At 45.4% G+C, this 26767-nt stretch overlaps 1 protein-coding gene across 1 annotated transcript in view; it reads right to left on the reverse strand.

Moving 5' to 3' along the window:
- The window catches only part of kansl1l (KAT8 regulatory NSL complex subunit 1-like), a 52435-nt gene that overhangs the window by 24882 nt on the left and 786 nt on the right, over nt 1-26767 (reverse strand). Inside the window, exons 2-6 of the mRNA XM_056289746.1 lie at nt 25354-26456; nt 13584-13743; nt 9337-9513; nt 8383-8495; nt 6222-6420 (exon numbers count right to left, since the gene is read on the reverse strand). Coding sequence (XP_056145721.1) covers nt 6222-6420; nt 8383-8495; nt 9337-9513; nt 13584-13743; nt 25354-26339 — 1635 coding nt within the window. The 5' untranslated portion in view covers nt 26340-26456. The remainder of the gene's footprint in view (nt 1-6221; nt 6421-8382; nt 8496-9336; nt 9514-13583; nt 13744-25353; nt 26457-26767) is intronic.

Raw genomic sequence — 26767 nt, forward strand, 5'->3', positions numbered from 1 at the left:
AGCCCTTAGAGCAGAAGAAAAGATAGCAGGCATCGTGAGAGGGGGCTCTATCCATAAAGTTTCATTTTATGCAGACGATCGTCTTCTCTACATATCTGATCCAACAGAATCCCTACCTCGGCTTATAGATATGTTTCACCACTTCGGATGGCTCTCGGGCTATACATTAAACTTACATTGCTTCTTCCAATTAATCAAACAGTGTTAGATCTTAACTACAATAACTTTCCGTTTAAGCTGGAACACCATTCATTTCCTATCTAGGAATCACTGTTACGTGATCTTATAACGGTATAATATGGCCATAACTTTAAAAACTTACTAGACTGTAGAAAAACTAGATCTTGTGAAATGGGCATCACTACAGGTTTCCTTGGCAGGCAGGGTTAATACAATTGAAATCACAGTGCTGCCTTGTTTCCTGTATCTGTTCCAAATGATTCCTTTCTTTTTTCTTAAATTTATGTTTAGTGACTCTACATTTGTTTGGAATAGATCCAGGCCACGATCAAAAAGAACCATTTTGGAGATGCCTAGGTTAACAGGAGGACTGGAACTACCTAATTTTATGTTTTATTACTGGTGAGCCGACATAGTTAAATTACAGTTTTTCTCAGTTGCTTTGGTGCATTTCTCACATCACTATTTACATTTGCACAACAGTTAATGCATTTCTCAAAACAATTAGTACAAACTGCAAAACCTAGTTGATAACCTGCAAAAGCGCGTCACTTGCTCAAAATGGGTAGTTCATTCCTCAAAAGCAAGTATTCATGTCAATGAAAGTGTCAGTGTCATCAAGATGAGAAGTCCTGACACCATTGTTTATGAACAAGATAGTCAAATGGCTTTGTCATGTTTTCATTATGACAGTTTACTCTGTAAATGTTTTCCAATGCAAAAAAGTCAAATCTTGGTGACACTACCTGAAAACGCTCAAGACAGCACTATATACTATTTACACAGCCATTTGAAAACGACAGTAAAGTTACACATTACTGTATTTAGTGAGGTAACTGAATATGTATGTTTCACATTTTTACTGCATATGCTCTTTGCAATTCTAATTTGTTCACAGCATTGTGCAAAAGAAAAAATACACCCTTATTTACAACAAACATAAACTCCCTTTGGGTAGAGCTGTGCACAACTGTAAACAATATTGCAGTACATATTGCAACTGAACATACAACATACACAGACAGTACTGTAAACCATTCATGCACATCCAGACGTTCCTCTCTGTCTGGCCACATAGTTTCATCTACATCACAGCAAATATCATCTCTTGCAATGCAGCGAGGAAAGTGTCTCCTCGAGTGGTGAATCCACCCTCTGCAGGACTCTGCTGTGATGTCATCACATGCTGCATCCATGGCCGCTAGCAGGGCCATTTGGGTATGTGGATGCCGGTCATATACCTTCCACCTCCAGGAAGAGAAAAACTCCTCTATTGGATTTAGGAATGGTGAGTAGGGAGGGAGATATTCCACCAGCATCCTATCATATGCTGCGAACCACTGTCTGACCACATTGGAGTGGTGAAAACGCACATTATCCCAAACAACAACACACTTTTTCAGATGGTCTCCAGTTACACCCCTCTCATTCTCAGGGATTACGTCCCTGTAAAGAGTGTCTAAAAAAGTCAGCAGATGTTGTGTGTTGTATGGACCAAGACGGGGGATATGGGTGAGGACACCGTTTTCTGAGATGGCTGCACACACAGTAAGTCCCTCCTCGTTGGCCTGGGACATCAGTGGTTGCATTCTGTCCAATCCGATTCCTTCCACGCCTTCTACCTTTTGCCAGATTGAACCCCGCCTCATCAAGGTATATGAATGTGTACAGCGGTTCCCTGGCCTCCAGCTCCAGCAAACGCTTTATCACAGAAGAGGCAGCGAGAAAAACTATAACAACTTTTCCTGTGTAACATAATGCATTTGGGACAACATATTGTACAGTATGCACTGTGAATACACATACACAGAACTGTCATGTAAGTGTAGTGCATGGCACTACACAAAGTTAACAGTTTACAGCACTGAACATTAGAGTGTGTATAGAACACATACATGTTTTACCTGTACATACTGGTGACGGAGCTCCTTCACTCTGTCGCTGCTCCGTTCAAATGGCACATTGTACAATTGTCTCATGCGCATTTCATTTCTCCTGAGCACTCTGGCAATTGTAGCGACTGAAACGGATTCAATATTCCCAAAGATGCTGTCATCCTCTATAACATCACTTTCTATCGCTCTCAACCTTATGGCATTGTTTGCAATCACCAGTGTACAAATGGCTTCCTCTTGTTGCGGAGTAAAAAGGGGCCCTCTTCCACCTCTGCAAGGTTGTCTTGCAATCCTATGCGGTGCAGAGTAAAATTACAGCAAATATGGCAAATCTTTACTGTAACACTACAATACAGTAAATCTGTGCTGCAGTAAAGCTGTAAGTCTAAATGTAAAAAGTGACAAGTTCTTGTCCCACTGCAAGCTTCCTGTATGACACAATGACAGTAGTGCAGTGCAGATTGTTTAGTGCTGAATTACTGTCCATTATACACACCGGTTCTCCCGACGAAATGTTTGAATAATTGAATTTACAGTGGTTCTCCCAACATTTGGCTGCACCCTTCGACCAGCCTCAGCCATTGTGAGGCCGTGATTGACAACATGATCCACAATTGTAGCCCTGATTTCATCAGGAATCCGCCCATGTACTTGGCCTCTTCTTCCTCTTCCCCTGTTTTGTCCCCTTCCCCTTCCTCCCCGCATCCTCGCCCCTCTTCCACGAGGCTGGCCTTCCATTTCTGTGTCACGGTATTGTAGAAATGGTACACACTATGTCCTGCTTGGTTCATATATGCTTGTAAAGTGGGGGTTCATGGGATTCAGCTCTGAGTGACTGTGGAGAAGTGGCTTATCATTGGTCGCAACTAATGCTTCACACACCCCTTCTCATCAGTGAAAGCTGAGGTTCACCTGAGAGAAATTGTTCAACTTAGGAGACATTTTCAGGAAGAAAAAAAAAACGTGTAAAATTTGCTTGACAGATTTTGACAACTAGTTCAACATTTTTGTATGTAATGACTCAAGCAATGAAATGAGAACTATTAGTTTTATAGGGAATGACTATTCAGCATTCACAAGTATAGTTCATTTTGACTGACATGACACAAGCAAATGATCATGTTAAAAAGCAACAGAGAGTTGTATGAAAGCAATTGATGCATGTCCAAAAGCATTTGCAATTTGTTGGAAGGAATGAGAAACTGCTACTATGTCGTGGAGATCCACTCTAATCCCAAAGTCTCTCCAATATCCGTACTGAGTCCTCCACTACCCAGGGGTACCCAACATGTCAATAAAAAGCGCTCTTAGAATTTGGCATCAATTCACAAAACACTATAATTTCAGTAGTACATGCAGCCATATGCCCTTGACACATAACCAGCTTTTTCCTCTTTCTCAGACTGATGGGGAATTTCAAATAAGCACAAGTGCCGTCTACGAATAGGTCACACTAAAAAAGATCAAACCGTTGTTATGCCACATTTGAAATGCTCCAACAGGACCATAATACCGAAGACACGCCTCTTTAGATACCTCCAGGCTCGCAGCTTTGCCAAAGAACATTACTCATTTCCTGTTCTGCAGGAAAACAGCATGTTAGACATCATATTGGACTGGGACCTGGATACCAAAGGAAATGTTTCTAAAATATATAAGATTATGCAAGCTACTGGCTCACCTCCCTTGGACGCAACAAAACCAGCCTGGGAACAGGATTTAAACACTGGGCTCACTGAAGAGATGCGGAAACATTCCTTACAGTGTATTCACACCACCTCTCTCTGCCTTAGGCATCGCCTTATTCAATTCAAAGTGCTACATCATTTACATTGCACGAGAGAGAAACTGCCCAAATTCTATCCCAATATCGATCCTGCTTGTATTAGGTGCCACCTGAACCCAGCCACAGTTGGGCACATGTTTTGGGAATGCCCACCTTTGACTACATTTCGGGGTCGTACCGTCGAGGCTTTCTCATTTATTTGTTGTAAAACAATTGAACCCAGCCCAATCACTGCCATTTCTGGAGTTCCCAGTGAGGGCGTAGACGTCACTACGCCCCAAGCTAACTCTGTAGCATTAGCCTCACTTCAAGCCCGGAGACTTATTATCCACAACTGGAAGTCTGATAAGCCCCCATCACTCACAAGTTGGATCAAAGAAGTGCCATCTTTACTTCCATCAGAAAAACTCAGATATAACAGATGTACTAAGTCCCGTCAGAAATGTATGCATGTCTGGTCTCCCTTTATAGGATTAACCCTTACAATATCTTTTTTAGAAATACCGGAATAGATCTCTTTCTTCCCAATTCCAGCAACTACCCTTTTAATTGTAATTAATATGACTCGGAATGGGTGATGCTTTAATAATTCAGGATAATTTAGCTGGAACAAGTGACTTATTCATGTGTTATTGTCGACGAGATTGTCCGCCCGTACTTAAATATGTGTACTGAGATGTGTGTATGTTTAAATCTTTATTTATGTATAAGTATGTGCCTATACTGTATATATTTGTGCGTATGTGTGTATATGTGTGCATGTTTGTGTGCATATATTTATACATGTATTTTTTGTTTTAAAGTTTGTGTTTAATGTTTGTTAAGAAAAAAACAAACAAACCTATAAATAAAGTAAAAAAAAAAAAACAAGAAACAAAAAGCAAGCAGGGGCAGGGCCGGTTCCATCCCCTCTGCTATTAGGCTCTTTAACAAACACAAAGCCCTGCAGCCCCTTTGAACCCTCCACCTGGAGGAACTAGACATGTTGTGCTAACAACCCCCATGTGCGCACACACACACACACACACACACACACACACACACACACACACACACACACAACCTGCAAGTCGATAGTTAGATTGTATTTTTGCTCAATAAACGATGCAGATACGACCTAAATGATACTCAAAAAAGTAGAAAAAGTAGAGGAAAAAAGAGAATTGAACACCTGAATGGACCAGTCCGGAGCTTTTATAGGTTACACACTCTAATAAAAAGTGGACTGTCTCTTAGACCGGCTGAGGACATAAGATAAGGTACACGTCACTATCAGTCAGCTCCCTGCCGTCTGTCTAATCGAACTTGAAACAACAAATCACTTTCCCTCCATGGAAGCTGAAAGTGATTGTGGTTGTGTTTGACCTGGTTGTTCAAGTGTTTGCCTGTCAGGGCAAACAGCACGCTCTGTATTAAAGAAAGCTTTTGGTGGCGTTTGGGTGAATTTAGTAAAACCTAGAGATCTCAGTCCGGGGGCGACACTCGGTTCTATGTGGGGAACACTTTAGGGATGGGACCGTACGGAGCCTGTGATTTCAGACTTCAGATCCAGAAAGACTTTTACCGTCTATGTATTCATTCAGTCTGTACCACTGCTCAACAAGACGCCGGATGCACAAGACTATCCGCCACGCTGCAGAAGCTGCAGATCAACCATTTCAGATAAGTCACCAGTATTGGGAGGAATTCGATGCGAACAGTCATTTGGACCAACATCATGGCCTCTATATGATTACTGCTCATAAGATGCCTTCAGGCTGACGTACAAATACGTCCGTGAATTGATGACTCTCGTGTAGGTTGCTTTGGATGAAGTGGTCTGCTAAACATGAACATGTATGTCTTAAGCCATCTTCCCTAGTTAATTAAGGTAAGAGATCCAAATGTTGACATGAATTAGTTGTTTTTTAATAATAGCCTAAAGAATATCTCATATTTAAAAGCAGGTGCCTGGTGTTCAACAATATTCAAACACATTTTTGGGTACTAATTCAGGAATCAACATTTCACTGAGGGAAAATGTTGCTCATACTTGGTATAGCTACATAAATCAACTAGAGAAAGACTGTGCTACAGTAGATAAGTCATGACTAATTTACATAATTACATGTCATGAATATTTCCAATTTATCAGATCATATATGTATATCTGCAATGTGTGTGGCTTATACCTGTTCTTCAGTAGTGCTCCGAGTCTTCGTCATATACTGAGTGATGTGGAACACAAAACCCCACGCTACTTAGTAGCTTACGATGCATGACACCCATTTGACAAAAACAAGAACACCACGTGGATTCTAATTAGTCTGAACTTGTTAGTGTGTAAATGGACAGAGTGCTGGGTGGGGTGGATCGTCTACCTGTCGACCGCCTGTCCCGGTGTTGCTGGTGCTGTGTGTGTGGAGGTTGAAGAGTCTGGGCTTGTGGTACATGACCAGAGGCCTCGTGCGGGCACAGACACACGTGACGTCAACCCGGAGCAGCTGCTGTCTCGTACCACCGCCCGCCTTCTTCCTCTTGGAGCCTCTGAGAGAGAACGCCTCATCTCCTCGATGGCCACTGTGTGGACGAGACAAGACGAGGCAACCATGCAAAAGGACGTGTGATCGATATGGCGATTAAAAATAGTAATGAGTGGGGTGTCTGGGTGGCGTGGCGGTCTATTCCATTGCCTACCGACACGGGTGTAGCAGAGATCGGGACGGCTTGGAATAGTGGGGTGGGGAGAAAAAGGGGGAGAAAAAAAAAACTAGTAATGAGTAATGCTTAAAGATTACTGTCAACATTTTTTTGACCCCCCCCCCTTTTCTCCAGTTGTATCCGGCCAATTACCCCACTCTTCCCGAGCCGTCCCGGTCGCTGCTCCACCCCCTCTGCCGATCCGGGGAGGGCTGCAGACTACCACATGCCTCCTCCCATACATGTGGAGTCACCAGCCGCTTCTTTTCACCTGACAGTGAGGAGTTTCACCAGGCGGGGACGTAGCGCGTGGGAGGATCACGCTATTCCCCCCAGTTGCCCCTCCCCCCTGAACAGGTGCCCTGACCGACCAGAGGAGGTGCTAGTGCAGCAACCAGGACACATACCCACATCTGGCTTCCCACCCGCAGACACGGCCAATTGTGTCTGTAGTGACGCCCGACCAAGCCGAAGGTAACAGGGATTCGAACCGGCGATGCCTGCAAGATTTACCACGGATAAATGTCAACGACCTGCACAGAATTGTCGACAAATGTTCACCTGCAGCTACCAGCAAACGGGTGAAAAGTTTCAAGTTGTTTTCAATTATGTCCTCATCCTCATAATTGTGGACGAACTTGACATGTACAACTGGAAACTTTTCACCCGTTTGCTGGTAGCTGCAGGTGAACGTTTGTCGACAATTCTGTGCAGGTCGTTGACATTTATCCGTGGTAAATCTTGCAGGCATCGTGAAAAATATGCCATTGTCAATAGCACGCGCCAACAAACAGGAAACTGGTATGACCGCTGCAGTAGAAACAGGAAGTCAGTGGACTACAGTTATGCACAGAGCCGATTTAGTGCACAAACTCCTCAATCCCACAAGATTTCTGCGGCTTGCACGGTCTGTCTCCAGAGCAAGTCAGACAGCATTTCTAAGAATTATACAGTGAGCCCTGCAACATTATGGTCTGAAATGTGCAGATCTTTTTTTTTTAATCTCATATAAGTCCAGTGTCTGTGACCACTGTCAATGCTCTTCTGACAGAAAGCAGTAAAGGAAGCTGTGCTACTGAGTCATACACACAGTGTGAAGCTTTTCAAGCCTGGAAGAGGAATTCTCCTCAAGCTTTCAGTCTTTTAGGTCAAGCTTTAGTATGTACTCTGGAGTGTATGAGTGATGAAGGAGGACAGGATTAGGAACGAGTAAATTAGAGGGACGGCTCAGGTTGGACGGTTTGGAGACAAAGCAAGAGAGGCAAGATTGAGATGGCTTGGACATGTGTGGAGGAGAGATGCTGGGTATACTGGGAGAAGGATGCTGAATATGGAGCTGCCAGGGAAGAGGAGAAGAGGAAGGCCAAAGAGGAGGCTTATGGATGTGGTGAGGGAGGACATGCGGGTGGCTGGTGTGACAGAGGAAGATGCAGAGGACCGGAAGAGATGGAAACGGATGATCCACTGTGGCGACCCCTAATGGGAACAGCCAAAAGTAGTAGTATAAGTAGTTTAGTATGTACTCTGTGTCAGAGGGATCTGCTCGTGGTTCCCTCACAGTCCCATAAAACTGGAGGCATTTTGAATGGTTGGTTATAGTTCCAGTAAGCCATGCAATGGCAGCATTGCCAACAAAGTAGACACCTCCAGTCTCATCACAGGAAGTGAATGGCTCAGCCAACTCAAACAGAGGATTTGGCAGTGGTCGTGTAAGCCTCTGCATGAAGTTATTTTCATATTGTGCACAGATAGAGATGAGTCGCTACTATAGGGGTGTGTGTGTGTGTGTGTGTGTGTGTGTGTGTGTGTGTGTGTGTGTGTGTGTGTGTGTGTGTGTTCTACCTGCTAAAGGGTCTCTTGCCTATGCCTTTCTGAGCATGTGGTTGTTTGGGGAGGGGTGAAGAGAAGGGTGACAGGTTGAGCGGGGGCATCAGGCTGTTGACAAGCTGAGCACTCTGCAGCGAGCACAACACATCACCCTTACAATCCATTATACTGAGCATGCAATACTGTAACCAAATAGAAATCACACGGGTGATCATAGATAAATAATCAAACTTTTAGTAAGGTAAAGTTCACTGAATTTGAACTCTGTATGAAGGCAAAAAAAATATTGCCTTGCAACCAGAAGTAGACGCTTTTATTACATTTTTCAGCTCATTTTCAGCTGATCTCAGATGGAAGCGGAACGAAATTCCACCCACGTTTGTACTTAAGTGACCATACCTTGACTCCCATATCCAATGGGATTGATTAGACATGAATTCCGATTATCAAATTCAAATTGTCTCGTGAATAAATGCTCTCTGAATATGCAGACTGGGGTCTCTTGAGGAGGAAGTGGTACTTGAAGAGCTGCCGAGCAAGCTACTCATGGTAACAGGTGATGATCACCAAGTTCCCGGTCTTTGGCAAAAAAGCAACAACCGGAGCTGAGTGGAGCATTAGTCACCGAGCTCGATACTGATTACATATTTCTGGTTCCCCTGATTTTTTTGTAATTTTAAAAGTGCGTGTGTATACACACCTTACTTCTATATTGCATTATCATTGATGGGCAATTGAGGCACAAAAAAAATGCTACTATAGCTGAACTAAAATGTGAATCAAAAAGTAAAAACTCTTGATGTTATAAACTGTCAGTTTTTGTCATAGCATTAACTATCAAGAAGACAGTGGAACAGAGATAAAAAACATTTACTTGTAATAAAAACTAAAAATACCTATCAACCTTCACAGGAAATTGTGCGTTCATGTGTTTATGTGTGTGTGTGTATCTTCCTTGCTCTCTCTTACCTGTCTCTCTATGTTGTAAAGGAGGTGTGTGGGGCTGCTGAGTTCACTGTCTGCATCTGAGAGCAGCTCTCCGCCCTTGTGCCCTGCTGTATAGGACAGCCCTGCCGTCGCCCTCAGCAAGGCCTGCTGGATCTGCCTGTCCATCAGTGGCTGGGGCTCTGCCAGCACCAAACTGGCCTAGGACACACACGTGCAAACAAACACACACACACACACACACACACACACACACAGTTCAAGTAATCTAACTTTGAGACCTTTCTGACATAATCCATCCATCTATCCATTATCCAAGCTGCTTATCTGAATTCGGGTCGCGGGGATGCTGGAGCCTATCCCAGCAGTCATTGGCCAGCAGACGGGGAGACACCCTGGACAGGCTGCCAGTCCATCACAGAGCCAACACACACACACACACACACACACACACACACACACACACACACACACACACACACACACACACACACACACACACACACACACACACACACACACATTCACACCTAGGGACAATTTAGTACGGCTGATTCACCTGACCTACATGTCTTTGGACTGTGGGAGGAAACTGGAGCACCCAGAGGAAACCCACACAGACACGGGGAGAACATGCAAACTCCACACAGAGGACGACCCGGGACAACCCCCAAGGTTGGACAACCCTGGGGTTCGAACCCAGGACCTTCTTGCTGTGAGGCGACCGCGCTAACCACTGTGCCACCGTGCCGCCCTCTGACATAATCAAGATACTTGTTTCCCTCACCTGGAACATGCATTATACACGGCTTAACAGCAATCCCATCCATTGCCACAGACATACTAGCAGAGGTCATGCTAGTATGTCTATGCTTTATAATAAATAAAATAAAAAATTAGACATTAAAATAGGTAGAGAGATGAGTATAACAAAACAGTAAAATTCTAAGTAAAAACTTCCTGCTCGCTTATTAAGGAGTAGTTTGAAACTGATTTTGTAAGCTCTTTAGGGAGGGCATTTTAAGGGCTAGGGGCCCTGACAGTGAAAGCTCCACCACCTCTCACCTTTAGCCTGGGACCTGGAGCAGCCAGAGGTTGCAGTCTTGTGCATATATGTCATTGATAAATCTGAGATATAGCTGGGGCAAGACAAAGCATAGCCTTAAAACGGGAGGGGGGGGGGGATGCTGTAAAAAAAAAAAAAAACACAACCCCCCCCCCCACATCTGGCGGCGTGGCGTGGTGGTCTATTCCGTTGCCTACCAACACAGGGATCACCGGTTCGAATCCCTGTGTTATCTCTGGCTTGGTCGGGCGTCCCTACAGACACAACTGGCCTTGTCTGCGGGTGGGAAGCCGGATGTGGGTGTGTGTCCTGGTCGCTGCAGTAGCGCCCCCTCTCGTCGGTCGGGGCGCCTGTTCCGGGGGGGGGGATTGCGTGATCCTCCCACGCGCTACGTCCCCGCCTGGTGAAACTCCTCACTGTCAGGTGAAAAGACTCCATGGTAGTCTGCAGCCCTCCCCAGATCGGCAGAGGGGGTGGAGCAGTGACCGGGACGGCTCAGAAAAGTGGGGTAACTGGCAGGATACAATCAGGGAGAAAAGGGGGCAACCCCCCCCCCAAAAAGCATCTGTTAATATCTTTTTTTTTTATTTTCGTCCCTCCTCCTCCTCCTCCTCCATGTAGCATCTGCCAATTGATTGACATAAACAGCACCCTACGGGGATTAATAATAATAATAATAATAATAATCCAGTGAGTCAAGTAAAATGAGACAGTGCACAAGCCTGTTTCATGCCATAAGCAATCTCACTGGTTTATTTTGCTCCTTATTTGTTGAGCACTTTCCCTACCGTTGAGTGTTTCTTTAAAAAAAATTAGCAACAACAACAATAATAATAACGTAACCGGTTATTTTCTTGCTCGGTGCGGGATTCTCAATGGGGTGTACTGCACCACAAGGCGACATCACTAACCGCTCGGCTAAAGGGTCAGACCCGTTAGCGAGGGGCTAACGTGTCTTATTAGCAGTTTACATAAGCTTGATTATTACTACTACTACTATTATTATTATTATTATTACTACTATTATTATTATCCCATCAGTCATTGGGCGGCAGGCGGGGAGACTCCCTGGACAGGCCACTAGGCATTCACAGGGTCACTAAAACTAATTTTGTTTATTTTAATTTTCTTATATTATGACCATCGAATGTGAAGGTTTACGGTTATATATAGTTGATTTGCCTGATGGCGTGTATGTACAGTCCTTCTGTATTTGTATTCTTTTCAATAAAATAAAATATTTAAAAAAAATAGAGGGGTTGCGGTAATGCACCTTAAACGCTAGTTGCCCGCCATTAAACCAAAGGAAGCAGACGCTGCAGCAGAAGAAGACGAAGAAGAAGCAGAAGAAGACGAAGAACGTCCCCCGTCACATAACACTATACACTCTGGCACAGAGTCGAACCTATAGAAACCTGTGGAAACCTGTAGAAACACGTGGGAACAGAAACCCGTGGAAACCTATAGAAACCCGTGGGGAGGGGGGGGAACGGTGCAAACTAATAGACGGTCTGAGCCACGCTCCATACCACTTGGTGGCGGTAATGCGCTGATTGGTCGTTTGCCAACCACCCGCTAAAGCACAAATAGACGAGGAAGAGGAAGTTCCAGACGGAGTGTCTTTGCTAACCCTAACAGATGGCCGCTTCCTGTGTGCAAATAATTGCTGTTTTTGTGTCTCGCTTTCAGTATATTGCAGGGAGTTTTCCGATGTTGCTGGGAGGGCTGCGAGCGAAAAAAGCGTAGACGTTCACTCCGAGAAGCTCAGTGTGAGAAACGCCACGATTGTGCCGTGGTCAGCTTGGCTGCCGCGAAGAGTTAGTCTCTGTTGCTGTGGTGTTCTCCGGGGTCGCCCGGCTGAGCAGAGCAAACTGAGCAGGGAACTCCGGCCCATTCTCAGTAGTTCGGCCGGAGGGCCCCGCGCTCAAACATCCGCAGTTACCCTAAAGTTGGCTACAAAATGTCCTGTTTAAAGTGCTTCGTTAGTCTCGTGTGTCTTGTATTTTCTTTACGCGTGATGGCGGTCGCGTGGCCTGGGTGCTGAGCTGTTCCGGTCGCGTGGCCTGGGCGCTGCTTGGCATCCTCCTCGTCATATTCTCCGTGCATTTTGTGATTCCGTTATAATTCGGTTGTCATCTTTCAGTGTTGCATTGTGTAACTGTGTGAACACAACATCGTTGCACGTTGTCCGTCTTGGGAGAGAGATCCCTCCTCCCTGAGCTTTCTTCCCATTTCTTCTGCCTGTCTTTGAGTTTTTTAGGGAGCTGTTCCTTCTCCGACGTGGGGGGTCTCAGGACAGGATGTTGTGCTGCTGTAAAGCCCCTTGTGACCAATGTGTAGTGTGTGATATTGGGCTGTACAAACAACTGACTCGTAGGTCGAAGAGTGCTGGATACTGACTTGGTCTGACTGAGCCAGTTAAAGCGGATGTGAGCTGCCTTAGTTAAATGTAAGCACGTCCCATTATGTAAACAATATAAAAAAATACATCAAATTTGGGCAACAATTGATTTATTATAAAACTTAATTGCTTAACGAAGTACATCTCTCTCTCTCTCTCAGTACCTTCTTCAAGGTAATATGGTAATGGCCAATAGCGTCAACATATTATTCTGCAGGAGACGAATGGGCTTCAGTATGACTGGCAGGGGTTGCTGAATGTTACTGAAACAGGTAAACGACTAAATACCCTCTGACTGCCCAGATTACTGCCTTCACACACACAAGAGCTGAGCCTGCCAGTCACTTTTGTTGCTGTTTGAGCCCCCCCCTTTATTGTTCACATAGCTTAACAATAGAAGTCAGGATTCAAGTACAATGACACCTAGCACCTTTAACTACATGTTGACCCAGACCCCCACACAGAGAAGAACATGTTGATACCTGAAATACCTTTACTATATTCTACACTGACCACTTAACTTATAGGAACATATAAGAACACTGAACATATACTATGAGAAAGATAATGACATGAAATAGCTATAGAACACCCAAGGAGTTCCATTTTGTTCTGTGTGGAGTAATGAATAGGGCTTCTGACTAAACCATAAATGTGTGAAAACTAGACAAGGTCACCAATCACTAAGAAGATGTATCCTTTTCTTTTCTTGACTTTGCCTATTTTCAGGATGACAGTAGACCAACTGATGTGCGTCTGCCCTTACGTATGAGTATTCAGGTGTATACAGGGACTTTCCTCTACCTTGGTGGAGCGTATGTGCTTGTGGAGCTCCCCCAACTGCTGGATCTTCCCTTCCAGCTCAGCCAGGCGCAATAGCAGCCAGCTCCATCTGCTGCCCACCTCCGCCCGCTCCTGAAGCCAGGTCCCCTCACTACTGCCCACGGCATCGCGACCACTGCAGCTGTCAGGAGAAGGGATTGGGATGGGGGACGAGAAAAATATGGGAGGGGGGCTTATTATTTAGAGAGGGAGTCACTTGGGGGTGGGGGGAACAGAGAGAAAGTAACTTTAGGGAGTTGAGGGTGGAGCTCCAGAAACGTTGGCAAAAGTAGTGATTGGCAATATGGCCAAAATGTTATATCACAATTTATTTATTTTTTTGGATAGGGAGTTGTACTTATCACAGTATAGTAATTGTCCTTGTTGCACATTTGAGATATTGATTAAGAGCACAAAAAACTTGTGAAAGTGTCTATTTTTGAACTGGACTGGCAGGACCCGAGTCTATATCTGGGTTTTTGCTCCCTACCAAGTGGTCTCCTAGGGACTACACATGATGCTTTCCCCACGCATGGCACCTTATTCGTTCGAAATTGGGTTTCATTTCACTGTGCAGTGATCATGTGCCAAGAGATAAAGAGACAGATATGTGGTGGCGTGATCCATCTTGCAAAAACACTGGATACACTGGACAGTAAAGAAAAATACCAGTTAACACACATGTGGGCCACAAAGGAAGATGACTCTTGACTTTTTTTAAAGTTTGCCTCGTGGTACATTCAGTAATATAGTCATCTTTGTGGGGCTGCCAGACTACAGCTGGATCCGTTTATTTTGTTTGCCCATTGCAAAAATTAATAAAGAGATTTTGCTGCTTCGCCAACCATTCTGCTTTACAGAGTAATATAAATAGAAATGACATATGATGAGGTTATTGCATATTTTAACCTATTAGTGTTCACATTTATGAATTATTTTGCTCATAACCAAGGTGCAAATATTGCACCACCGGGGTATGAGCGTGATCACCAGTCATGTACATGTAGTCATATGCCAAAGGCAAATTCAGTTGCTGAACTAATGATTGCCAGCAATTTCTCAACGAAGCTTCAAAGCTGATCAACATTTTATTCGCCCAATGTAGAACTGCGTAACAGAGCAAACCTCAACCGCAAAAGAGTCGGTATTTGTGTTGAACATAGCTATGAATTCATTTACAGCCCTTTACAGTTTAACATTAGACTGAATAGGATTGAATCTGGAATCCCTGAATTGGTTATGAAATGTACGCCACACATTAGACGTCACCTAGAGTAGATATGAAATGTCAAATCTATATAGCCATACACAAAGTTCTAATGTCTCTACCGCGTCTGTCCACTGCTGTGTAAAAGAAAGTGTCTCAGTGAAAGGGGCAGAGAATTAGATCACAACCTTTTTGTCCACTTCTCTTATCCCCTTTGCATAATATATATTATACATGAGGCCGCCCTGTGATGGCTTGGCAGCCTGTCCAGGGTGTCTCCCCGCCTGCCGCCCAGTGACTGCTGGGATAGGCTCCAGCATCCCCGTGACCCTGAGAGCAGGATAAGCGGTGAGGATAATGGATGGAGGGATGGATGGATGGACACGAGGTTACCTTTAACAGCTAGTCTAGCCTTTGACCAGAAAGCTGTTGAGAACATATGGCCTTTGTTTGCATGCTAGTGTCAACAACTAGGACCTACTTAACCATGTTGCACCATGTAAAGTCTACTTCAGTCTGACTTAATCGATAGCATACAGAGCAAAAGGGGCTTCATTCAGCTGCACCAAGTAAATAAAGAGGAAAAAAATTAATCTGCATCACAGAGTAAAACTTGGTGATCTCTGTGGTGCTGTGTGTCTATACTATGTTGCCATGGCACTGGCCTGTTCTGTTAGCATTTATTGTGTGTGTGTGTGTGTGTGTGTGTGAGAGAGAGAAAGGGAAAGAAAGTCCCTGCAGCCCTTCAGTTACCATGGCAGTGCTGCAAGACTTTGGCTCAGCCGGGGGGAGCTGGCCCACTTCAGACACTCTGGTGCGGGAAAGGGGAAGCAGTGAGACCCGGCTGATCCGACAGGCAGCGAGCAGATGCACACTTGCTCATGCACAATGCTTAAGGCCAATGTGAAATGAAAATTTATTTGTTTATTTATTTTACCCTGTTAGCTCATTATCCCGGTCACATACTATGCACCTCTTCAACAACTTTACATAGAAAAACAAGCTATCACAAAAATGCACGTTTTTTTTTCTTCTTAATTTTACATCAAAATCATCTCAACTTCCTCTAAAATAGCCAAGTTTTTGCGATTGTGTCGTCAACTCTGAATCAGGTGGGCAAGCAACATTTCAACCAATAATCCATCCATCCATTATCCAAACCACTTATCCTGCTCTCAGGGTGGCGGGGATGCTGGAGCCTATCCCAGCAGTCACTGGGTGGCAGGCGGGGACAACACACCCTGGACAGGGCCACCAGGCCATCACAGGGCCCACACACACACACACACACACACACACATTCATACCTAGGGACAATTCAGTATGGCTGAATCACCTGACCTACATGTCTTTGGACTGTGAGAGGAAACCGGAGCACCCGGAGGGAACCCACGCAGACACGGGGAGAACATGCAAACTCCACACAGAGGACGACCCCCCCCCAGGTTGGACTACCCCGGGGTTCGAACCCAGGACCTTCTTGCTGTGAGGTGACCGCGCTAACCACTGCGCCGCCATGCTGCCCGATACCAGTAACATCACAAAATATTGCACCATCCAATCAAACCCTCAAGGATCAAATCCCTACCTACATTTTGTCCTGCCCCAATACCCTGTTTTACTTGAACGGATAATATATCAAGGAAGCAAGCTACGCTCTGAACGTTGTTTCACATTGTCCTTAACCTCTGTTGTAATAACTACTAGGCTTGCATTAGGGTGAGGGGTTCTCTTTTTTGCATGACCAGCATTCAGTGTTGGCCAATAGCAAAGAGGCTTATATTAGTCTAATCACTGCCCTAATGTTGACTTTAAATAAACCTTTAACTATTACGTCATTCTAAGAGAGCAGGCTGTCTCTGTACCAGTCCTTACTGCCAAGCCTTGGATGCTCTTTGGAAAAAAAATTTTTTTTTTTTTGCATATAGGAAAATTCCAGAAATTCTGGATCTACAGTAGAAGAGGGCAGTGGAGCAGCAGGGCGGTACAGCCCCACAGAGGAGGAGGAGGAGGTGATGGGGAGGACATTTCAGACAGTGGTAATGTCCACAAATATGGGACCCACCCGAACACACGTGCTCAAACACGCTCACTTTGCATACAGGCATATGAAGGGCAACCCCCCGTGCACCTATCCTAGCTAGTACCCCTGTGCACTGAGAAAGTCATTATGGGGGTTTTCTCTAGTAAAACCCGGCCCCCTACGACTAGCTTTGGGCTCAGAGTCTGCCGTTTCAGACACTGTTTTGGTTCGCAGTTTGACTTCCAAGAGTGACCCCCCCGGCCCGGTGCAGCTGCTCCCATAACACAAATTGTGAACACAGGAAAACACAACTTTTCTGCCGGTGCAGAAAGTGAGAAATTGGATGTGTAGTTTCCAATCAAGGTGCAACAGCTCAGGCAGCCGTGATGCAATGTCTCATGGTAATTCAGGGAGCTTCTGCTTTGTCTCTCGACCACCCTCGAGGCTCGAACCTCACGGCAACTATTTATACCTCTGAAGAGTGGCAGTGACCCGACTCCTCTCCAGCAAAACGAGGCGCTATTCAAGGAGGAGCGCGCCATAAAATCTTTCCAAGGCAACCGGTTGAGGAGCTTAAGAGTGCTCGTCATGAAAGGAGAAGAACACATCTGGACAAAAAGGGAGGGCGTCTGCTTTCAGAAGGACACCAGCACCTAGCCAAACATTAACACAGGCATACAAACTCACGGGCACGCCACGCCAATGAAGGAGGTCCCATTCCCGTGCAAATAAACTTGCTGCTGGACAGCACAATTCACGGAAAAATGGGAGTTTGAAATAACCCCACAGTTTCGAGCGAGCTCTTGCTAAAAGAACGAAGCGGTCTTCGTGTTTCAAGTGAAGCCTTTTGTTGAGATTTGTGTCTGCAGGACCAGCAATAGGACCAAGCGGTGACAAGGGTGGAAACTAAACCCACTCATAATAACTCCAAAGGACCAACGGTGGATTGAATCCAGCGGAAACTATACCGCCGTGATTTGGTTACGGTTGCATTTGGTCAAAACTATCTTATTCAAAGCACTATTGCTTGGCTAGCTATATCAGGGATCCGAGAAAGATGGAAAGGGGATGATATCCGCACTAAAGTCACGAGCTGGATCTCAGCCCACATTATAATCACATGAAGTTTGAGCTCTATCTTATAAATCCATATAACTTTCTTATCCTGTATCAGTGTTATAGTATCCTTCTCTCATGCAGAGGTGTGACTAATGTGTTTTCTTGTCTCGTCCCTGATGTGAGTCTCCGCTGTGTGCATGTGTAGTCTGTCCTCCTGTCAGGTCTACATGGTGATGGTGGTCTCGTGGCTCAGGTCCTGGGCTGTTCCGGTGGCATGTGAACACTGCTCGGCATCCTCCTCATCATATTCTTCATACATTTTATAATTCTGTTATCCTCTTTCAGTGTTGTATTGTGTAAATTGTGTAAACACAACAATCACTGCACGTTGTCCGTCTTCGGGGAGAGATTCTCCTCTGTTGCTCTCTCTGAGGTTTCTTCCTATTTTTTCTCCCTGTTGAAGGGTTTTTTTTTAGAGAGTTGTTCCTTGTCCGATGTGAGGGTCTAAATCCCACTGAGGCAAATTTGTACACATGCACACAGGAGAGATTCGCGTCACACCAGTCACATACACGGGAGAAGAGACGAGAAAAAACCTGACTCGCACGTCTGAGTGAGAGAAGGATATAACATTGAAACAGGTTAACTAAATTATATGCATTTACAGGATATATAAAGAACGTGAGACCCTGTGATGGCCTGGCGGTCTGTCCAGGGTGTCTCCCCGCCTGCCGCCCAATAACTGCTGGGATAGGCTCCAGCATCCCCGCCACCCTGAGAGCAGGATAAGCGGTCTGGATAATGGATGGATGGATAAAGAATGTGATGAGGAGGATGCCAAGCAGTGTCCAGGTGGAGACCACCGTCACCATGGAGACCCGGGTGGACAGACTGCATGTGCACACATTCACATACACAGAAGAAGAGAAAGGAGAAGACATCACTCAGAGAGAGAGAGAAGACATGTGAGAGAAGAGAACAGTTTGCAGTAGTCAATGATCTATACTCTATAATCTCATCAGCAGAACAGCGGTTGGCAAATTCATTGAGACAGAAACCGACCCGCCATGCAGTACAGGTTGTGAAGCGCTCAACTTAAAGGCAATTAAGGCAAAAAGATGAGTTTTAAGTTGGGATTTAAAGGACTCAACAGACTGACAGCAGCAGCAGGCAGGTTATTCCACAAGAACGGGGCCAGGTAGGAAAAGGCCCTGCTGCCACCAGCTGACTTCCTTTTAACTTTGGGTCACACAGGAGCCCTGTATTTTGAGAGCAGTGAGCTCGAGATGGACTACGGTTTAAGGAGATCAGACGGGTAAGATGGGGCAAGCCCATTTAGGATTTTACAAGTCAGCAGAAGCGCCTTGAAGTCTGATCTAACATGGGTAGGAAGCCATTGAAGGGAGGCAAGAAGTGGTGTAATATGGTCAACTTTTCTAGTTTAAGTTAGGATTCTAGCTGCAGCATTCTGAACCATCTGAAGACTTTTAGTACCAGCATGTGGCAGACCTGAAAAGAGAACATTACAATAATCAAGTCTGGATGAAACAAATGCATGTATTAGAGCCTCTGCATCGGACATGGACAGGAAAGACCAAATTTTAGCTTTGTTATATAAGTGAAAAAAAAGGCAGTCTTGGTGATTTCTTTAAAGGAAAGGCTGGGATTAAACGTAACACCGAGATCTTTGGCTGCCACACTTCGTGAAATCACAGAGTTGTCGATTGTTATTGTTACTTGATCAAATTGGTGTCTGTGTCTAACAGGGCCAATGACCAGCCTATCAGTTTTATCTGCATTTAAAAGCAGGAAATTAAGTGACGTCCAATTTTTCGCCGGGCGGCAGGCGGAGAGACACCCTGGACAGGCCGCTGGGCCGTCTGGTTTTTGCTTCTTTTTTTACATGTTTGAAATAAAACTAAATCAAATCAGTCGCTCACATCCCTACGCTTGCTCATTTTTCCTGCTTCCAACACATCAACTTCAAGAACTGTCTGTTCACTTGCTGCCTAATACATCCCACCCCTTGACAGGTGCCATTTTAATGAGATAATCAACACTATTCACTTACCTGTTAGTGGCTTAAACTTTTTGGCAGATCACTGTCTATGACATTATCTCCTATGAGGTAAAATTTCAGTTTCCTGGAAGCAGTTACATATCTGAGTCTACAAATCAAGGTCCTTAGCAAAGACTATTGGTTGACTAATAGAATCAGGTGTGTAACTGCTTGGTTGGAACAAAAACCTGCACCCACACCGGCCCTTTCTGGATCATGTTGCCCATCCCTGGCCTAGATTAACAGAATGTTAATTTAATAGGAGTTTCATAGGAAAAAGAACTGGAGTTGGTCCCCGGGCGCTGCTTCTGCCCACTGCTTCTATACACTAGGATGGGTTAAATGCAGAAAACACAGTTCGCTGTAACCTCCAGTGACAAACTAAGTGGCTTTCATTAACCCCCCGTAGATCTTTCTGGCTGAGCTCGTTTTCTGCTATGTGTCTGTCTTTGTGTCTATTCATGTATGAAAGAAATCCACATAGTGCTACTTATCTGCTAATACAAAAACTTCATGGATCGCTACCCAATCTGCCCCTGTGGCATCCCACATGTTGTGCTCTGACAAGCTAGCTTTCATTCACCCTCGTTTTTTTTGACCATGACCTGCCTGTGATGTCATCTAACATAACAGGTCACATCAGCATCATGCTCTCAAGACCATCCATCCATCCATCCATTATTCAAACCGCTTATCCTGCGGTCAGGGTCGCAGGGATGCTGGAGCCTATCCCAGCAGTAAGTGGGCAGCAGGCAGGGAGACACCCTGGACTGGCCGCCAGGCCATCACAGGGCTCTCAAGACGAATTAGGAATAAATTCCTTTGGAAAACATGAATGACAAAAGCTAACGAGGACACCGAAGAAGAAATTGCGGAACACCATTGTTGCCACTGAGCAGAAAAATTAGTCAGAATTAATTTCAGACAATTGTACAACTACTTTCTCCTGTTGATGACTCAGATGCAGTTAAATGTATGTATGTAGTACAAAATGTGTACTACTACTACTACTACTTTCGGCTGCTCCCGTTAGGGGTCACTACTGTGGATCATCCGTTTCCATCTCTTCCTGTCCTCTGCATCTTCCTCTGTCACGCCAGCCACCTGCATGTCCTCCCTCACCACATCCATAAACCTCCTCTTTGGCCTTCCTCTTCTCCTCTTCCCTGGCAGCTCCGTATTCAGCATCCTTCCCCCAATATACCCAGCATCTCTCCTCCTGTTATTTACACTTTTTCTTTATTTTCAAAATGGAGGAAGAAGCTACCTGAGACATTTGATGCACCGTAGACAACTGCAGAGGAATAGGCAGTTTTATGTAGTTTTACTTGGCACCGTTGCCATCACTTTTCAGAGGACTATTTTAATCTGGTCAAGAGGTCAATGATACTGTATGATGTATGTAACTGTTTTCAATGTACTATCTCTTATAAGCCTCCCCCACTTATAGACACATGTCTGAATGTTTGCACCAGTGAACGCCTATTTGTGTATACGCAGATGTTGAATGTGGATTGGAAAGACAAATACATTTACATTATTTTAAAATGAGCACAAAATGCATCCCTGGCCACCTCCAGAGGTGACTTTGGTAATGTGATCACAATGCATCGTCGTTGCTTCTTGGGTGGCTTATCGCTCTAGTCGTGTGCTAAAGCCAGGTGTGAAGAGGGCCTATTTGTTGTGGTCCTGGTTGATAATGTTGCTAGCCCGCCGCAAAGAAATCTGTACATCAGAACATGCCCATATGCCCAACATGCAATAAAGCTTGTGGCTCAAGAATTTGACTCTACAGTCATCAAAGAACGCATCGTTAATCAGGAGGGATGTCATCATCGGACTCGATGGACTACAAGCAAGCAAGCGTGTGTGCGTGTTCTGTCTGGATTGCAGTCGTGTCATGTCTGGCTTGTGTTTGTAATGTTCACAAGCAAAGTCATACACATGGCAGAGCAGCAAGATTCTGGGTTAGTTACGGTGTTATTGTGGTACCCAGTTATGGTTGAGTGAGCTTTGCATCAGCATGCAATATCCACTTCCTCCAAGTGACGACTTGTTTTCTGGAATGAGTAGGGGATAAAAATTCAGCAAGACAGACCTCAGTCAGGCTTACCTACAAATGCATGTAGGAGAACAGTCATGTGAAATGCTGACCATTAACACACATAAGGGACGAATCAGAATCAGAATACTTTATTCATCCCCGAGGGGAAATTGGGTTCTGTTACAGACACTCACGCTCTAATAACTAAATACCAACAAGACACAAGATAAGAAAATAGAAACAGAAATAAAAGATAAATAAGACATAGAAATAAGAACAAAATATATCAACAAGCATGGTGCACATAACACCCTATCGATATTGCACTACAGCAGCACAAAACAAACAGCACAAACAAAACCCGACAGGGCCAGTCCAACGACCATTAACTCAGAGTGTCTGACAGTCTGAGTCTGAGGGAGGAGTTGTAAAGTTTGATGGCCACAGGCAGGAATGACCTCCTGTGGCGCTCCGTGGTGAGTCTGTTACTAAAAGTACTCCTGTGCCCGACCAGCACGTCATGGCGTGGGTGGGAGACATTGTCCAAGATGGCACGTAATTTCAACAGCGTCCTCCTCTCAGAAACCGCCGCCAGAGAATCCAGTTCCACCCCCACAACGTCACCGGCCTTGCCTGTTTCCATCTGCTACCCTCAACCTGCTGCCCCAACACACAACAGCAAACTGGAGAGTACTGGCCACCACAGACTCACACCACATCCTGAGCATTGTCTGGCAGATGTTGAAGGACCTCGGCCTCCTCAAAAAGTAGAGATGGCTCTGTCCCTTCTTGTAGAGGGCATCAGTGTTCTTAGCCCAGTCTAGTTTATTGTCTATATACACCCCCAGGTACTTATAGTATTCCACAGTGTCCACACTGACCCGATACTGCAGACTGCTTTTTGGCATCACATCAGCCCCTGCACCGTTCCAGCGAGCTATGGACCAAATCCTCAGCAGGTTGCCAGGAGTGCAGTGCTACCTGGATGATATTCCGTGCACCGGAGCAAACCATGAACAGCGTCTGCGCAACTTGGATGCTACTCTCCAAGAATGAATGAAAGTCCATAAGGAAAAATAGAAGTGAAATACTTGGGGCATGTGATCGACACTAAGGGGCTACGCACTGCACCATTGAAAATTGCAGCTATTGTGGACGCACCTCCATCCCAGGACGTCAGTCAGCTGCTATCCTTCTTAGAATTGTTCAACTATAATGGACGTTTCATTGCCAACTTGGAATCACTGCTATAACTGCTGCACAAACTCTTGTGCCAAGATAAAACACGGAAACGGACAGCTAGCTGTCAGCAGGCTTTCCAAAAAGCAAAAGATGTCTTGACTAAGCCTGAGGTCCTGACACACTTCAACCCATCACTTCCAATTTAGTTTGCCTGTGATGCCTCTCCTTACAGAGCAGGGGCAGTTATCGCTCATGTACTGTCAGATGGGAAAAGCCAATTGCTTTCGCATCAAAGACATTGAACAATGCAGAGACTACCCATCCATCCATTATCCGAACCGCTTATCCTGCTCTCAGGGTCGCGGGGATGCTGGAGCCTATCCCAGCAGTCACTGGGCGGCAGGTGGGGAGAAACCCTGAACAGGCCACTAGGCCATCACACAGGGCCAACATACACAGACACACACACATTCATACCTAGGGACAATTTAGTATGGCCACTTCACCTGACCTACATGTCTCTGGACTGTGGGAGGAAACCGGGGCCCCCGGAGGAAACCCACACCGACACGGGGAGAACATGCAAACTCCACACAGAGGACGACCCGGGAAGACCCCCAAGGTTGGACTACCCTGGGGCTCGAACCCAGAACCTTCTTGCTGTGAGGCGACCATGCTAACCACTGCGCCACCGTGCCACCCCAGGCAGAGACTAATTATGCTCAATTAGATTGAGCGGCACTGAGCATTTTTTTTGGAGTCAGGAAATCCCATCAGTACTTGTATGGAAGGACGTTTACGCTCCTAACCGACCACCAACCTCTCACGACCATCCTTGCTCCACACACTGGAGTACCAGCTCTCGCTGAATCCCGGCTGCAGCGGTGGGCTTTGCTGTTATCAGCACATTCGTACGACATTAAGTGTCGCACGTCAGACTCTCACGGCAACGCGGAGGGTTTATTCAGATTGCCACTCCCTGTCACAAAGCCGGAGTCAAACACTGTGGATCGCACCTCAATCGAGGGTATCTTACTAACTATAGACCAGTCTCTAATCTTCCATTCTTTTCTAAAGTACTAGAGAGAGTGGTGTATCAACAACTTTTGACTCATATAGAAGAAAACCATCTATATGAACCTATGAACAATCGGCTTTCAGCGCAAACATGGTGAATTAAAAACATCATCCGGCTAAAAACGTCTCATACCCCTTTTCCTTGAAAGACAGACGTCTGTGTTTATGTTATTTTGCGGATTATGATGTCATTATAAACCTATGCATATAACAGCTGCAGAAATCATGACACACTGCTCTCTCCTACATGAAAGTGCATAAGCTGCTTTAAGTATCGGTATTGATATCAGCAATTCTGGCCCTGTATTACTTGGTATCGGATCCAAACCAAATTTTGCAGTATCACTGCCGCAAGGAATTGTGGGACGGCATTATCTCCTTTCCTTTTGTAAAGGAGAGTCCAGTGTACCCTATGCTAAAGGAGATAAGAAAGGAAGTACTGAAGCACCTTTCCTTAGCATTTACAGAATTTGACCAGCTCTTATCACCGCTGCCAATTACTTAACACTTTTATCACAATACTGATTTGTCTGAGCATATTAAGGTGATAGAGAACGTATTTGCATCTATGTCGACGGTGTTTCTGTGAAATCCTACCTTGACTAGAACTGTATGGGCAATTCCAAGCGATAGACTACGAGGGAGAGGCTAAGACAGAATAGTGGTGGAGGTGCTGAAAAAATAGATTTTACCAGTTTTCGTACCAACGAGGATTATAATGTTAACAGACGGTAACAAAAACAAAATCTTCCATGTCTTGAAAAGAATATAGTATATATTTTTACATGCACTCAAACATTTCTGGAGTGGTCACTCACCCCCCCCCCCCGAATGGCCACAGATGGTACAGCTAAACCTGAAAGTATATGTCAGTTTGTGAGTGAATGAGAGAGCGAGAACCCAGGTTCATGAGGTGCTTTGCAACTATAAAAAAAAAACAGGTGTCTGTTAAGAAAATATCAAATGTTTGCAAACAAAAAACGAAGGTCCTTGTAAACAACCTAACAGGGGTTTAAAACCAAACAGCAGTGACATATGTATGTTCTAATAAACATCGGAAACAGGACGAGAAATTAACTTTTTAATTGCTTGACTACTCACGTGGGCAAAGGCTTGGCCCCATATTGACAGTTTTCCTCATCTGTCTCCTCGCCCGAGCTGCTGCTGGCTGTGGCATCAGAGTCCAAAGCATCCTGTGGGTCTCCTGGGATCTCCCAGCAGGAGCCGCCAAACTCTTGCAGCTCTGCAGAGGAGAGCCGGACTGTAGACGTTTGTGCAGTGCAATACTGGGGTCTGCTGCCTCTTGGGCATTGGTGTGACCAGTGAGGCTTTGAGTCAAAGGCGGTCACTCTGGTCCGATGCAGCTTCTTGAACACTGCAAGCTGCTGGCTGCAGTGCAGCGAGGCATGCTCCCCTAGCAGAGACTGAAGTCTCTTCTGGAGCTTCTCCGCCTCCAAGAGCAAACCCTCCTGCCTGGACAATGGCAGCTTCATCACATTCTCCATTACAGCTTTAGACAAAGGCTGCTCAGAGTTTGTCGTAGCCCCCCAAGCTGGCGATGGAGCTAAGGGATGACAGCCCACTACCGGCTCCACCTCTCCCTCGACCAGGGTTTTAAGCTGTGAGGGGTGGGCAGCGTGGCACTGTGGTTGGATCTGGCCGTGCGAGAAAGGAGGTGGGACAGGTTGCGGGGATTGAGACGCATCACCACCATCTGGCACACATCCAGAGGAACTGCAGTATCCATGCCGAAGACACGTCTTTTGGCTGCTGTGCTCTGAGACGGGGACAAAAAACAAGTTGGGTACACCTGAGTGGGATTCAACTGGAGTTTTGCTTAGGGACAGAAGGCTGAGGAGTGAATCTGTGCTGGGGAGGAGCACCATCTTACACTGACAGGCAGAGTCCTGCAGGGATGAATCATGGATGGGGATTTCAGGTATTTTCATAAAGCTTTTGGCGAGGCAAGAATCCAGGAAGGGCAATGAGGCGATGTTCAGCCGCACTGTCTGAGAATAAGTGTCCTCTGTGATTTTCATCTGAGGCTCCAGCTCTATGCTCAGCATGGCTACCCCATCTGCGTCCATAGCGGTGGAGGTCAGAGGAGAAGCCAGCCGGATACCATGGCTGTCCTTGGTGAGTTTGGTGAGCGCTGGGGCCACTGCTGATGCTCTCTAGCCGGCCACAAGACTCTCCAACTGCACCTGGGGTGGTTTAATGAGAGCTAGTGAGGGAGAGCCCCATCATTTTCAGTTGTTTCTCATTTACCACACTTAGACACACTGGGCAAGTCAAAACCGAGGTTGCACCTGGGAATTATTAAGCCTATGACTTATTAACGTTGTTAATGTTTACCCGCTCGACTGGCTCAACCTTACAGAAAAAGTAGTTTATTCAAGTGTACTATCAGCACACTTATGTCAAACTAAAAATCAGTGAGTATACTTCCAGTTGACTTTTTAAGTACTTATCAGAGATATACTAGACAAAATTATACTTAAGTGCACTTACAAGT

The sequence above is a fragment of the Lampris incognitus genome, chromosome 11 (genome assembly GCF_029633865.1).
Source record: "Lampris incognitus isolate fLamInc1 chromosome 11, fLamInc1.hap2, whole genome shotgun sequence".
In the NCBI taxonomy this organism is placed as follows: Eukaryota; Metazoa; Chordata; class Actinopteri; order Lampriformes; family Lampridae; genus Lampris; species Lampris incognitus.